The 15,806-nt window shown below is 38.5% G+C and overlaps 1 protein-coding gene across 23 annotated transcripts in view; it reads left to right on the top strand.

Moving 5' to 3' along the window:
* The window catches only part of LOC109568017 (ankyrin repeat domain-containing protein 26-like), a 92,013-nt gene that overhangs the window by 33,141 nt on the left and 43,066 nt on the right, over window positions 1-15,806 (top strand). For all 23 annotated transcript variants that reach the window (XM_070800999.1, XM_070800994.1, XM_070800993.1 and 20 more), the window contains 7 exons: window positions 59-194; window positions 1,891-2,104; window positions 2,837-3,020; window positions 6,830-7,786; window positions 9,666-9,821; window positions 12,764-12,933; window positions 14,345-14,570. In XM_070800999.1, the coding sequence (XP_070657100.1) occupies window positions 59-194; window positions 1,891-2,104; window positions 2,837-3,020; window positions 6,830-7,786; window positions 9,666-9,821; window positions 12,764-12,933; window positions 14,345-14,570 (2,043 nt within the window). The remainder of the gene's footprint in view (window positions 1-58; window positions 195-1,890; window positions 2,105-2,836; window positions 3,021-6,829; window positions 7,787-9,665; window positions 9,822-12,763; window positions 12,934-14,344; window positions 14,571-15,806) is intronic.

Raw genomic sequence — 15,806 nt, 5'->3', positions numbered from 1 at the left:
ACTTAGTATATTTTATACATATTTTAAGGACATTGTGAAACAGTATTATTTATATTAGGTCAAAGAACAAATGAATTATGTGAACGACCTGGATGACTTAACTCAGTCGTCTGAGATGGTTTCTGAGGATGGCAACGCACTTCACTCTGCAAATTCCACATTGCAAGTAGAACCTCTTGACTTGGGGTGTAAAGGTAGGACCACAGTGTAAATGTTAACAGAAAGCCTGTCTGTGTTTAGAGTAGTAATATATGCACACCTTGTCAATACTGCTCTAGAGCCAGGGATGTGTTACAGTGCTGTGCATCTCAGAATTTTGTTTTGCATTAAAGGAACATGAAAGTGAGTGTATACTCTGAGCCACAGGCCTATGATCCTCTCACTCACTGTACCTTCTGTTGACTTTTATTCTTTCTTGTGCCTTCACCCACGGTCAGGTCAGCATCATTTTCCTCCTAGAATAACTGAAATAATCTCAGGAATTCTTGCCCTGCCACTCCACCTCACGGAACCTCGGCCTGCACAGCAAATGTAATTATTACCTATTTTTTAAAATTCAGGTCTCATCATGTTACCCCCTTGTTTAAAGCCCAACTGTTGATTCTTTTTGCTGCATGCTTAAAGGTCACAATTGTCTAGCTTCATCTGGTTTTATTTTTTACCCTTCTTTCTACATGAATTTTAGAATCAGCTTGTCAGTTTCCTAAAATGTCTGCTGGTCTTAACGTTTTCATTTTCCTTCAGTTCAAAATACTTTGTACTTTCTCTTTTCATTACCTCTTTGATAAGGGTTATTTAGATCCATATGATTTAGTTTCCAAATATTGAGAGTTTTCCAGAGATCCTTCTGTGCTCTTGCTTCTCATGATGCGTTAGGTGCATCCAGAGGGGCCCTGGGGCTAGGGCTGATTATTTCCTGCCCTGGAGGCCAGACCTTGCTGACTACCCTGTTCATGCTGCTGGTAGGTAGGAGTGTTTCCTGCCTGGCTCAGGAGGCTAGATAGAATCCCTGGGAGCGCGTGAGCTCCAGGCACGGCTTCCTGTAGTCTTTCCACGTGGTTTCTCCCTGATCTCAGGTGGTTTCTCACTTAAGTGCACTGTCTGTTCCTCTGTTGAATACCTGAGGGGCTCCTCCTCAGTTCTCCTGGGTCCTTTTTCTCTGTCCCACTCTCTCCTCTCCAGGGTTTTGTCCTGTGATCTCTGCCCACATTGGTTTCACCAGACTCTCAGCTTCATCACCTCCACGTGGGGAGTCCAGTGGACTGTGCTTCTGTTCCTTCTCCCCATGTTGGGGCTTGGAAATTCTCTCAAGGCAGTGAGCTGGGGCGTTCCTTAGGCTAACCTCGTGTGTTTCCGGGATCATTGTCCTTCATTCCCTTAAGTTCTTGTCATGAAAATCATTGTTTAATGTATTTTGTGCGTGTAGTTTTTGCTTGCTCCACTCAGGAAGGTAAATCGGTAGCTGTTAACTCTGTCTTGGTTAGAAACATATGGTAGCTGGAGACTGTCCACAGGGTTGTTCCTCCTACTCTGCTTACTACTTCCTGCTCATCCTCCATTTCTCAGTGTGACATCTCTTCCCCAGGGAAATTTTTCCAGGACCCAGTCTATTTCAAGTTCTGTTATCATAGAACTCTCTTTTCTTGTAGTATCTATCTGAGATCATAATTATTTGATTTCTCTTTCTCTTGTACTAGACTTCAAGCTAAACAAGAGCCAGGGGTGTCTGTTTTATCTTCAGGGCTTAGAATAATGTCTTCCGCACTATAGACACTTAATATTTGTTCAGTACATGAATGAGTGACCATGAAAGGCACAGTCCTTTATATTCAAAACTTATTCACATTAATTTTTTTTGTTTGTTTCTATCTTTGTTTTCTCATCATGAAGATTCTGGTAGCTTGTTGAAAATTCAGGATGCAATTTTTTCACATGACAGATTAGTAAATTTTCAAAGAAAACACTGTGAACTACTTAGAGGAGAAATTCACAAAATGAAAAGCAAGTTTTGTGGGCTACAAAAAGAGCTGTCAGAAACCAAAGAAGTGAAATCACAGTTAGAGCATCAGAAAGTGGAGTGGGAACGAGAGCACAGAAGCTTGAGGTACCGTACATCTTGCTTTTAAAGAAATATTTGAACTGTTAAAGAAATATTTGAACTGTTGTTTCCTTTAATACTGCAGAGATGTAGATGTATTATAAGGACTAACTTACCTTCTCAGATTTTACAGGGAAGAAAACATCATTAGTATTGTGGAGTGTGAAATTCTTGGAAATAATATAATAGGTTCTTAACAGTGAATGCTTCTAATAACTTAATGTATATTTTTTCCAAATCATCATTTTGATGACCATACAGAAATCCACCATAATGGAAACCCCATTAATTATTTACCAAAGTGACTTTCGCTTGTTTTCCACTTTTGTGTATTCTATTTAATACTGCAAGGAGCATCTTTTCTATAAATTCATTTCTACCTTTCTAATTATTTTGAATACATTTTCTTTAATAATATTGTATTATTTGGTTAAAGTAGAGAAATTTTAAAAAGATCTGTGATCTATATTTCTAAACTATTCTTAGGAAAGCTTATATTGCTTTACATTCCGACCCCCAGAGGTATGAAGTAGCCATTTTTCTCAAGACAAAATAAAAACAAAATTTTATGCAGTTTTATTCTTAGCCCTCTGTATGAAAACAGTGATCATTAAGTGTTTTTCAGTGTATTCCCCCCATTTTTACTATTTTAAACATTGTGAAGAGGGAACAAAAGTTATTGCAGCAGCAGCAAATAAATCTCATAATTTTCTAAGAAGAGATCTCTAAAATTTGCAGATTCACCTTAAATCAAGAAGAAGAGAATAGAAGAAATTCCAATATGTTATATGAAAAAATTAGGGAGCAGTTAAGAAGAAAAGAAGATGAATATAGTAAAGAAGTTGAAAAGAAGCAGCAACTTGAACTCACTCTCCGAGCACTAGAAATGGAACTGAAGACTGTGACAAATAATCAGAATCAGGTAGAGTTAACCTTTGGTGAAAATTTCAAATTTCTAACACTACTTCATCAATACTATATCTAATATCCCTCTTTTTTTGAAAAATACCATTTTATTTTGTGTTGTACCAGTTATTTAGTGTCATTTTATTTACTGTTATAGGAAATTTTAGGTTACTTCTTAAAAACAAAAGCAAAAGAAATTAAAAATTCCCAAAGTAACAGGGCCAGAAATAAGAATTCTATAATCCTAAAATGCTGGGTGCACTTTTATGATCAGAGGGACAAAGAGGTCATGGTCAGTAGATCACACAATAGATACTGAAAAACCGCAGGGTTGAGATTGGTGTAGAAACTAGAGGTTAAGCTCTCTGCCCACCTCATGCAACAGATCCTTCTGCCTTGAGGGACCATTTGTGAGCGAATAGGTCTAGAAGAGAAGGGGAACTGGGAGGGAAAATGGTACCTAATTTTACATCAAGTTACCTCTTGGCTTCAATCTGGCAGGTGGCTGAGGGTCGTGGACCCCCCTCCCTCTGTGCCCGTCAGCCCTCCAGTCCACCTTCCCCATGAACAGCTCAGAGCTGGCTCCAGCTTTCCCAGCTGAGTTCTCCCTCACAGTAGAGTCCTCAAGGACAGGTGCTAAGTGGCATCCTCAAGAGGTGCAAGAATGTTCCCTGTGGAATTTTTTTCCAGCAGTTGGTAGAAACCAGACACTATTGAAGTTGATTGTCCTTCATTCTGAAGAGTTGTCGAGTGGCATCTCAGAGCAGAGGAATTCACTCCCCTGCCCGATATCCCTCTCAAATACAGACTGGGTCTCATCCCCAAGGTCCTACCAGCAGATCTCCTGCAACAGAAAGCTCTCAGGGAGAGCTCAGGAAAGTACTATTTGTAATTCAAATCCATTTGTCTACAGCAGTCAGGTAGGGACATACAATGGCCTCATCCAAGGAGAGGCCTTTATTATTTTCCATAGGAATTGATCTCAAATCTTTTGCAACTGTCTCTAAGGACCCGGAACCCTGATTGTGGTTTAGGCCATGAAGACCGCGTGTGCTCCCCCATCGACCGCACCACCCAACAAAGTCACTCTGCTTTGGGGTGAGCATCGCTCCATGCACGTCATCGCCGTCAGTGTCTGAATCAGAGTCCGTTCTTGGCTCCACTGTCATTTCTTTAAACAACACCCTGTCAACGACCTTTTCACATCATTTATTGTTTTTCAATTTGTAAAAAGTGCAACATCCATTGTAAGAACAGTTTCGAACACTTTAAAAAGTTGTTTCTTTAGAATAAACTTATAAAAGTGCCTCTCCCCCACCAAGGGGGGAAAAAAAAGCACTTGCTACTAATAATAGATATTCTGGGGTTTGGTAGTGAATTCACTTCCTTGGCCCATCATTAGGGTAGTTTATCACTTCCACTGATGGTAAGAAGGAAACTATAGGCAGTTCAGAGATCATATTTTGGAAGTCATTCTTCTACTTGTAAGAAAATGAACACTCTGCTCTGTGTAGTGTCTTATTTCAGTACAAGGAACTTTTGAAAACAGTGATAGATATGCCGTAATATATATTTAGTGATAGCTATTAAGTGTTTTTCATTATATTTCCCCCATCTTACTATATTAAACATTATGGAAAGATAATGAAATTTATTGCAGCAGCAAATAATCTCATGGTTTCCTAAGAAGAGCTTTCTAAATTTCACCTTATTTCCCATTAGTGTATGTGCCATGAATGAAATAGGAGGCTTATTTTGTATTTATATGTTTGTACTAGAGAAGTAACTGTGGTTTGATGTAAGAGAACTAGTAGAGTCAAAAGACCTGGTGAAACACCTGCAGCTTACTTATATTTTTAACTTCTCCCTTTCCAGAATCATTATAGCTAATGAGTTAATTGATGTTTGTAGAAGTACTTAGTACAGTTGTCAATAGGTATAATTCTTATAATTGCTTATGAAAATGTTAGAAGGTAGCATATTCTCAAGGAAAATCTTTATATGAAATTTAATCTATTTAAATCTATAAAATTTAAATATTAAATTTAATCTATTTAAATCTATAAAATTTAAATATTAAATTTAATATATTTAGTATATTTAAATAAATTTAAATATATACACAGTAATCACTCTTACTGTGAAGTGGCTGTATAGGAGGTATCAGATGCAGTATTTATAAAGCCAGCAAGTGGTGTTGTTTATTGAATTATAGTTGATTTACAATATTGCATTAGTTTCAGGTATACAGCACAGTGATTCAGATATATTTGTATGTGTGTGTGTATAAATGAGGCTTCCCTGCTGGCACAGACTGTAAAGAATCTGCCTGCAATGCAGGAGACCTGGGTTCAATCCCTGGGTTGGGAAGATCCCCTGGAGAAGGAAATGGCTACCCACTCCCGTATCCTTGCCTGGGAAATTTCATGGACAGAGGAGCCTGGTGGGCTACAGTCCATGGGGTCGCAAAGAGTCAAACATGACTGAGTGATTAACACACATACACACTCACTCACACACACACACACTCACACATACACACATTTTCCTTTTCAGATTCTTCTTACAGAATATTAAGTGTAGTTCCTTATGTTGTACAGTAGATCCTTGCTGGTTATTTTACATCTACTAGTATGTATATGTTCGGAGAAGGCAATGGCACCCCACTCCAGTACTCTTGCCTGGAGAATCGCATGGACAGGGGATCCTGATGGGCTGCAGTCCATGGGGTCGCACAGAGTCAGACTTGACTGAGCGACTTCACTTTCACTTTTCACTTTCACGCATTGGAGAAGGAAATGGCAACCCACTCCAGTATTCTTGCCTGGAGAGTCCCAGGGACGGGGGAGCCTGGTGGGCTGCCGTCTAAGGGTTAAACAGAGTCAGACACGACTGAAGCGACTTAGCAGCAGCAGCAGTATGTATATGTTAATCCCAACCTCCTAACTTATCCCTTCCCCTACCCCCTCATCCCGTATGAGGACCATAAATTTTTTTTCTATGTCTTTCCGTTTTTTGAATAAGTTCATTTTAGATTCCATATATAAGCTGCTGCTGCTGCTGCTAAGTCGCTTCTGTCGTGTCCGACTCTGTGCGACCCCATAGACGGCAGCCCATCAGGCTCCCTCATCCCTGGGATTCTCCAGGCAAGAACACTGGAGTCGGTTGCCATTTCCTCCTCCAATGCATGAAAGTAAAAAGTGAAAGTGAAGTCGCTCAGTCGCGTCCCACTCTTAGCGACCCCATGGACTGCAGCCTACCAGGCTCCTCCATCCATGGGTTTTCCAGGCAAGAGTACTGGAGTGGGGTGCCATTGCCTTCTCCGCCACATATAAGCAGTATGATATAATACTTGTCTTTGTCTGACTTTCTTCACTTAGGGTGATAATGTCTAGGTCCATCCCTGTTGCTGCAAATAGCATTATTTCATTCTTTTTTATGACTTAGTAGTTTTCCATTGTATAAATATTCACATCAGATGCCATTTTTAAGTGCAGTCAGGTCTATAAATCTTATATTTTAAGCCTTCTGGGTTTATTGTAGTTCAGAGAAAAGCCTCTCCAGGTCTGAGCTTCTTGAAAAGTCTCCTGGGATTTCTTTTTGACTTTCATGGATTCATTGTCTTCAATTAAATTTTTGAACGTTTGAAAATTTCTGCTTTTATAAAGTCTGAGGTTTGTATTGAGCCTTATTTTTTCTGTTTTGGAGACACACTTGGTACAGCCTTTCATTGTATAAGCATACAAGATAGTCTTTCATTTCAGAGGAAATTATGAAATGTTACTTTATTGTGTACTAGCTAAAAATCTCCTTTGTTTCACTTAGGCTTCTGCTGGTCCTGAAGAACCAAAAGACCTGTTGTGCAAAAACCACATGTTGCAGGATGAAATTGCCATGCTAAGACTGGAAATAGAGGCAATGAAAAACCAGAATCTGGAAAAGGAAAAGAACTATTTTGAGGACATTGAAACTGTCAAAGTAAAGAATGATGATGCTCAAAACACAATAAAACTGAATGAGGAAAGGTTAACAAAAACTATATCCCAGTATATAGACCAGCTTAATGTTCTGACAGCTGAGAATACAATGCTAAAGTCTAAGCTGGAGAACGAAAAAGAAAACAAACAAAGACTGGAAACAGAAGCGGAATCCTACCATTCTAGACTGGCTGCTGCCTTTCACGATCATGATCAAGGTCAGACATCACAAAGAGACCTGGAGCTTGCCTTCCAGAAAGCAGAAGATGAGTGGTTATGCTTGCAGGACAAAATGAAGTCTGATGTGGCTAACCTAAAAGATAAGAATGAGGCGCTTTCCCAGCAACTTTCTACAGCAGAAAGTAAACTCCATCAGGTAAAAATCAAGTTGCAGCACACGAGAGATAATCTTAGAGAAACGATTTTGATGTTAGAACGTGTCCAGAGAGACCTTTGCCAAGCAGAGTGTCAAAAGCAGGAAATTGAACACCTGTATCTGAATGAACAAGGAAAAGTGAATAAATACCTTGGAAAGCAGGACTCCTTAGAGGAAACATTATCTCAACTCCGGAGTGAAAACATGTTGCTCCGGCAGCAACTGGATGATGCACAAAACAAAGCCAACAGTAAGGAGAAGACAGTCATTAGCATCCAAGACCAGTATCTGCAGATCATGAGAAAACTTCAGGCTGAAAGTGAGAAACAAGGTCTGATGCTGGAGGAAAGAAACAAGGAGTTAATCCAGGAACGTAATCATTTAAAAGAGAGAATGTATCAGTACAAAAATGAAAAAGCAGAAAGAGAAGTAAGTATCCAGAAGGAGAAATAATTCTCAGACTTCCTGAAAGAAAATTCAAAGTTTTGATTTTGGCTTGATTCTGGCTAAATGTTGAATCTAGTTGAATATAAAAATACATAGGCTGTGAATCTATAGTCTCTAAACCAGCCTAAAAACACAACTTGTATCCAGCAAATCAAAATTAGACCCAGGAAATGCTTTACTTTGAGTAGAGACATCATGTCTTATGAAATGTTAAGAGATTCGGTTCTAAATTGTTAATACAGATAGATATTAGTAATTTACTCTTTTACTATTAAGGTAATAATTTTAATCTTTATGTTACCACATGTCAGTATCGTGATGAAGCAGATAAATGAAATGCTCAAACCTAAAATGAACATTTCAAAATTAAGCTTCAGTTACATGGATTACCTTGACAGTTAATTCCAGGTTTCCCAGAGGCTATATCATATTTTGGCTTTGGTAGCTTGTCATAGCTTTGTGTCATATTTGTTGGTATAATTTTATGTTTATTCACATCAATTTGAGTTAATATGGGAAACATTTTAGCCTTGAATCATTTATTCTTAAAGCCACTCAACTCTTTAAATGCATCTACTTATCATTAAAACATAATTTGGGACTCAAGTGGTGAGCTTTAGCAAAATTCTTCTTGATTTAATCTTCCCACTGCTATTTATGATTTACTTTTGGAGAAGGCAATGGCACTCCACTCCAGTACTCTTGCCTGGAAAATCCCATGGGCGGAGGAGCCTAGTCCATGAGGTCGCTACAAGTTGGACACAACTGAGCGACTTCACTTTCACTTTTCACTTTCATGCACTGGAGAAGGAAATGGCAACCCACTCCAGTGTTCTTGCCTGGAGAATCCCAGGGACGGGGGAGCCTGGTGGGGTGCCGTCCATGGGGTCGCACAGAGTCGGACATGACTGAAGCGACTTAGCAGCAGCAGCAGCAGTAGAATATTTTTACAACAATTTGCTCATAATTCTCATTTTCAGTATCAATTAATATCATTTAGATACAAGCTTGTCCACTAAAAATGAAGGGTGTCAGGATTCATGATCAGCAGGAATGGAGTGAGTCAGGGAGAGGATTGTAGGGCCTGCGGTCTGGAGACAGGTAGAAGAGGCCACTTTAATAAGGCTCCTTGAAGGCCATGGGCGCAACCTCATCTTTTAAATTTTATTTTTCTGTTATATTGGAGTATAGTTGCTTTACAATTTTGTGTTAGTTTCAGATGTACAGGAAATTGATTCAGTTATCCTTATACATATATCCATTCTTTTTCAGTTCCTTTTCCCATGTAGGTGACTACAGAATATTGAGTAGAGTTCACCATGCTCTACAGTAGGTCCTTATGGTTAGCCAAGGGCAAAGGTGGGGAGGAGGGATAAATTAGGAGTTTGGGATTAACATAGACATACTACTAGACAGAAAATAGATAAGCCACAAGGGAATGGCCTCATTTTTCTGCTGAGCTAGGAATCTGTTGGAAAGATCTGAGCACTGGTTGGAATATGTGAAGATCTCTGAAGGTAATAGAAGCCTCTAATAAAGAAAGAGGGAAAATGTTCCACAGAGTGGAATTTTCCACCACTTGTCCCACATTCAAATCTATTTCTCTCTGGTTGTGAGGTGGTGAAGCTCTGCAGATCTAGTGGGAGGAGCAGGGCGTGGACAGCGGGTCTGCATCTTTTGTCTGAATAACTTAATATCAGAAAGGCCGGAAGGTGGCCCCTTCCATGTCTGTAACCAAATTCACTGAGGAGGGAGAAGAAGGTGGTGATAGTTTTCAAAGTACGTATGTTGGAGTTATCTATTCTTAACATAACAGAAAGTAAAGTGATTTGTTAAACTCAGTGACAGAGTGTCTTATTAGGCAGTTGTGAGACAACTTCAACAAGAACTGGCTGAAAAAGATGCCCTGAAAAAGAAGTCTATGTCAGAGGCTTTGCTGGAGAGCATGTCTAATTGTGCTAAATTAGAAGCTGAGACACAGGATTTAAAGAACAACATACATCAACCCACAAGTCAGGTATGTATGAAATTGAACGTGTCAACAGTTAATATGTAGGATGAAGTGTTTTAGGACGCTCATTTTCATGGTCAGCTTTCTTTTGTATTTTTGTTACAAGTAATTTACTATAAGTTTCTTATCTTTATAATGCACTCATTTCTTAACCTCTGACTTTCATTCTGCCATTTGCATTATATATATTTTTTCTTATATTATTTGCCCTTAGGAAAGTTGAGAATTGCGCCTCACTGTTCACACAAGTTGAGAGACTTTTTTCTCTTTGAAACAATACTTTTTTTTAGTGATAGCTGTATTACATAAGGAGGCTAGCCAGATAAAATCAAAGGATAATGTTTAATGGAAGATTCCAGAAAATTATCATTGCTCATCTTTCTTTTTATGACTGGCTGTAGAGTTCTGTATTTATTTATTTCATGGATTTCAGAATAACTTGTGCAGAAAGGGTATTATAAAAACCAGATGAAATATAGGCATTGCCTTCTTTCCTTTTCATTTTAAGTATATTGCAAAAGCATGGAGGTACTCAGATGATGTATAGTACATACATCCAAACTAGAGAATTAAGAAGATTATCTAGATCCTACCATTGGATTTTTTTAAAGCTATTGAGATATAATTCACATATCATAGAATTCACCCACTCAACATGTGTAGTTCAGTATCTCTTAGTCTAGAGATGTGTCACCTGTGACCACAGTCAATTTTAGAGCCTTTCCATCACCCCGCAAAAGAAACCCTGCATCCCTTAGCCACCACCTGTGGCCTTCCATCCCTTAGCCCCAGGCAACCCCTAGTCTAATATCTGTCTCTGTAGACATGCCTGTTCTGGGTATTTTATATAAATGGGATCATACAATACGTGCTTCTTTGGGATTAGCTTTTCTCACCTGATGTCATGTTTTCGAGGTTCATCTGTGTGATTGCAACGTATCAGTTCTTCTGTTAGTTGGTTGTCAATCAGTCAATAGTATTTGACTAAGCCATGTTTCCATCATCAGTTGGTGGAGCTTTGGGTTGTTTCCACCTTGGGGCAATTAATGATGCTGCTGTGAACACTGATTTACACATTTCTGTGTGGACATGTTTTTGTTTCCCTGTGGTTGAATTTTTATCCTCAGACGTAACTGGCTGATTTCAGCTTTCTTGGCCCTTGCTCAGGCTATCCTTTCTGTCTTTACAGTTTCTTTTCCTTTTGACTAGGCCTCCATTATTTGAGACCTGGTGTCCAGTCTCTCCTCCTTCATGGGGCTTTCCTGAATGTCCACCTCTCATGGAGCCTTTTCACTTTAGCCATTGTTATCTAGTCTCTGAGGAAGAGTTTAGCCCCTAATTTTACACTGTTGCCATTTTTTTCCATGAGGGGGAATCTTATCTAAGAATATATTGGTATTACAGGGAATATTTTTAGATATGCACAGCACTTGTCTTGCATAAAAGGACAGTAACAAAGGATTACAAGAATGAGGCTTTTTTTGTTGTTGTTGCTGTTCAGAAAAATGTATGGATCATCTCTGTAAACTGTTAGGAGATGGGATTTCTTTATCTTTGCAAATCATTTCTCTTTGGACTGCAATTCAAATTAGCAAAAGTCTTTGTAGTTCAGGAAAAGGCTTATGGGATTAGACTCTGTATTTATAAGATTTATTAATTAGAGTCTTATTCTCACAGATTTCTTTTGAGAGGCATTTATTAACTTAGCCCCAGATAACTCAATATAGTATCCCTTAAACTACTTTAAAACCCTGGGACATTAAGATGAGGGAAGGATTAAGAGACGTTCTACTAAGAGGGGACTTGTAGTCATTTTATGGAAGAAAGATAGAAAAATATTATTGTAGAACAATAAAAGAGTATAAAATCAAGTGCAAATGTTGTTTGACAAAGATGACAGTGAAGAATATATTTTGTGAATCTTGGTGGTGTGAACATCTTTCTTGATTCTCTGAGTAATCCCTGGTCCTACATTCTACAATACACATACCATCCTTTTAATTTGATCCTGGGTTTGAATTAGGCTGTGCTTAATCCACATTCCTCATTACCAAATGGTCTCATTTTCTTCTTGAAGACTGATGATTTTCCAGCAGAGCTGGAAACTGCATCTTCAAAATGTCTGCACGTGGATGCAGAAAAATCAAGTATTTCAACAGGAGTTATTATCTATGGAATGAATGCAAAAGAAATGTGAAAAAACTAGAGAGAAGAAAAAGAAGTTGGAGCAAGATGTAGTGACCCTCAAAAGTCATATAGAAATGAATATGATAGAACGCAGTCAAGTAGAGCAGTATCAACAGGCTACTGAAGAAAGAGCAAGACAGAATCTTATAGAGAAATGAAAAGAAGTCAACCTATTTTTGTAGGTTAATTTGTTGATCTGTCATGTGCTTGAAATCATTTTCACTGTATAGTACATTTCAGACATATACAACTTGTGTGTTTCCTCTACCTCCCTTAGAGCAGTATGTTTTGTAGATTTCTGGAATGGGGGGGCACTTGTTTTCCCTTTAAATATTTCAGTTTCCCCCACAGTTTTCACTAAATTGTCCTATCAGAATGATTCTCACTTGAGAATCCTCTTACTTATAAGACCAGTTGGTATAAAATAAGACCATTATGAAGAAAAGAAAATATTGTGGTTTAGAACTGATACCATCCTCTTGAATTATTCTTGTCTCATTCAATTTTTAAAATTTTAAGTTGATCCTCTTATTCTTTGAATTATCAGATTATATAAGTACTACTATAACAGTCATTCCACTTTAATTTTATAATTTCGATTTAACTCACTTCACATTGATGATAATTTTTTAAACTTCTGCTCTTTTTGTTTTCACCTTTGTAATCACTCTGTGAATCACTGACTCAAAACTAAAGGAAACAAATATAATTTTCCTGGTTATATTTATTTTTAAAATGTTATCTATTTCAACTTGCCTTAGATACAAGCAAGATCTCAACAGATGGAACTCAGAATTAAAGACTTAGAATCTGAACTCTCTAAGATGAAAACTTTGCAAGAAGATTCTAATAAAGACGAGTTGGAAAAATATAAGCATCTCTACCTAGTAAAACTTGAAGTTAGAAAGTCATTGAAAGATAAACTAGACAAGTAAGTCAAAACACAGAATCACAGAAAATAAATTTACTTCATTAATTTGTCTCTAAAGCCTAATATTTTTATAGAGCACAGTTCCTGAGATTACTAGGAAGTGAAAGCTAAGTGGATAGTCACTGCTAAGGGGGCGCCCTTAGACAAACTATTAGTACTGTATCAAGTTTTTCCACACTATGTAGAGGCATGCTTGTGAAAAGGGGGGAAATTAACACAGGGGTGAAAGGCAGGATAATTCACAAAGTGGCTAGAAATAATATAGTGACCTGGCCGAGGGAGTGTGTGGAGAATGGAAAGGGCAGATCCCACCTCCAGAGCCTAGTCCAGCTTTCCCCACTATCTGAAAGCAGAGCATTCCTAGGATGCCTTTCATAAGCCAAAACAGCATAAAGCAAAGAAGCAGGTACCCAAGGACACATTCTGCTAGTCGATGCTAAAATATGCTTTCAAGTGCTTCCTTTCACCACCCTTGTATATACATTTCACTCATGACCTTGGAGAAATTAAGCATTTGGTTCTGAGGTATCATCTAGAGCCACAATCTCAAGGGGAGGATGAGAAAGTCAGTGGGTGAGAAAGTCAGTGGGTCATATGCTAGTCGAATATGCCCAAGTGAAGTACAGGTGATCCCAGACAAGGTCAAGGCTATGGCGACTTGATGCTGAGATGTGGGGTATGGCTCCCAGGGAAGGAGCACGGTGGGGCCGGTTTCCCTGCTTGGGGAGCGCGATGCCTCTCGCTCTAAAACGTACACTACTGTTTAGAGTTTTGGCTTTTTAAATGAGACCAAAATTTGTCTTCAGATTTTTTTTTTTTTTTTTTGGACCATCAGGAACAGGTGCTGACATAGGCCCATAGTAGAAGTGAAGTAACATAAAGTGAACTTTGGGAAAGCAGGGGATACTTGTAATTATTCCTGGGGCTGTTTTAGCTCTTTTCAGTCTCACCCACTGACTTTCTCATCCTCCTCTTGAGATTGTGGCTCTAGATGATACCTCAAAGCCAAATGCTTAATTTCTCTGAGGTCATGAGTGAAACGTATATACAAGGGTGGTGAAAGGAAACACTTGAAAGGAACTTTGTGGGATGGTGTGTTTCTTCATCCCTGAACTGTTTCCTGGAGGCAGGTGTGTCCCAGAGGGCAGCAGGTGTCACTGTGAGGCCACCTCCCTTTCTCTCTGATGCCCTTTCTCTCCTCTCCCAACTGTAGCTTGTTACTTGTGGAGCCCTAGATACATGTGTACTTCTTCAGAACAAGGTTACAACTGTCATTGTTTACAGTAGGTCTGCTCTGTCTTTTCGGTGTTCAAATAGTTCAATAGGAATTCCATTTACTCTGTGGCAACTTTAAAAAATGTCAGTCATTTAGAGAAACATGAACGAAATTGGTGTTTTCCATCTTCCCCAGGACTGATGAGAGGCTGACAGAGATCAGCACTGAACTTGAGGTGGAGAAACAGAACAGATCTATACACAGCAGTCTCAGCACAAGGCCAGTCCTGGAGTCCTCTTCTGTTGGAAACTTCAATCCTGCTTCAGGGTTCAACACAAATGTTATTTCAAGAGCAAACAGAGGGTTTTCTACCTCAATTCCATGCCGTTCAAATGACAGTATAGAGACTTACTTGACCAAGGTTAGTTCTATTCTATTTTTTTCATTGGGTTTCAGATTTCTGATATGAATGATCCTTGTTTTTAATTTGGTGAACTTCTGCGTTGTTTTTTTGACTTATGCACACTAAGTAAAACCATACTTAACTATGATAATCAAGGAGACATTTAATGATTTTTTTTGTCCTAGATCTCTCATTTTTAAGAGATATTTATTAAAATCTTAAATTTCTTGAAAAGCTGCATTTAAATTCAACTTTAGAAATGAAATCTTATTGTCTAGTAACCAAAAGTATACTTTCAGCTGTTTGATTTACTTTCTAAATTATTTCACTTTGGCAGTGGTTCATAATCATTTCCAGGCTCTGCTGCACCCACTGCAGTTTTTCTACCCCTAAGCATAAGTGAATGACTGGCATCTAAACACTAACCACATATGGATGCTTTTATTTGAAGGAATCCTAGATAAATCTTTTTTATGAATTAAACAAACTTGTAATACCTAATCAAAGATTAATTTCTGGTTTTAGGTTAACATTTTTTGTTATTTTCTTATACAAGAGTACATCTTTAACTGCTATTTTACTTACAGAATTTTGATTTAAATTTCTAAAAAAACCTTGCTAAGCAGTTTTAGAATGTTTCTAAGTTGCTCACTTTTGTTCTCTGTTTGTTTTGTCTCTGTTTTGACATCACCTGAATGAATGATGACTGAGATAGCAATGATGGGGAGTCTTTAAACTGCAACTAGTTTTCATTGTATAGTCATTATTATTAAAATATCCATTTCAGTCAGTGCACACGGGTTTATGGTTTTGATGGTGTTTTCATGATGTTGATGATGCAGAGAAAAATAGCCTTTGTTAAATGCAGTCTCAACCTGTTTTCTCATTTGGCTTCTTGCCATCATAGAAGAGCAGTCTAAGGTTTCTTTGAAAGCACTGCAGCTACGTTGGGTCTTAGTACTTGAGAGCCATGAACCTGGAGGATGTGCTTTAGCTGTGCAGTCACAGCGGGCCTCCAAACATTTCATCCTAAGTCAGACACTTCCCCACGTAGGCCTAAGAGGAGGAAGCAAATGCTTGACCCCTCCCAGGGGAAGGCTGCCTACTGTAGACCCAAGTTCATGGTGCTGTGGAAACATACACCTTTTCAAAGAAGAGATTCAGAACCAAGCAAGCACTTCGTAGTTTCTTCTCCCAGACTCACCTGTTAGGTAAATCTCCTCGCTTCTCATAAGGAGGGTAGGAGTATAAGTC

This window comes from Bos indicus, chromosome 13, assembly GCF_029378745.1.
Source record: "Bos indicus isolate NIAB-ARS_2022 breed Sahiwal x Tharparkar chromosome 13, NIAB-ARS_B.indTharparkar_mat_pri_1.0, whole genome shotgun sequence".
Taxonomy (NCBI): Eukaryota; Metazoa; Chordata; class Mammalia; order Artiodactyla; family Bovidae; genus Bos; species Bos indicus.
Note: the sequence above shows the minus strand (reverse complement) of the source record. Positions and strands in the feature narration are given on the sequence as shown.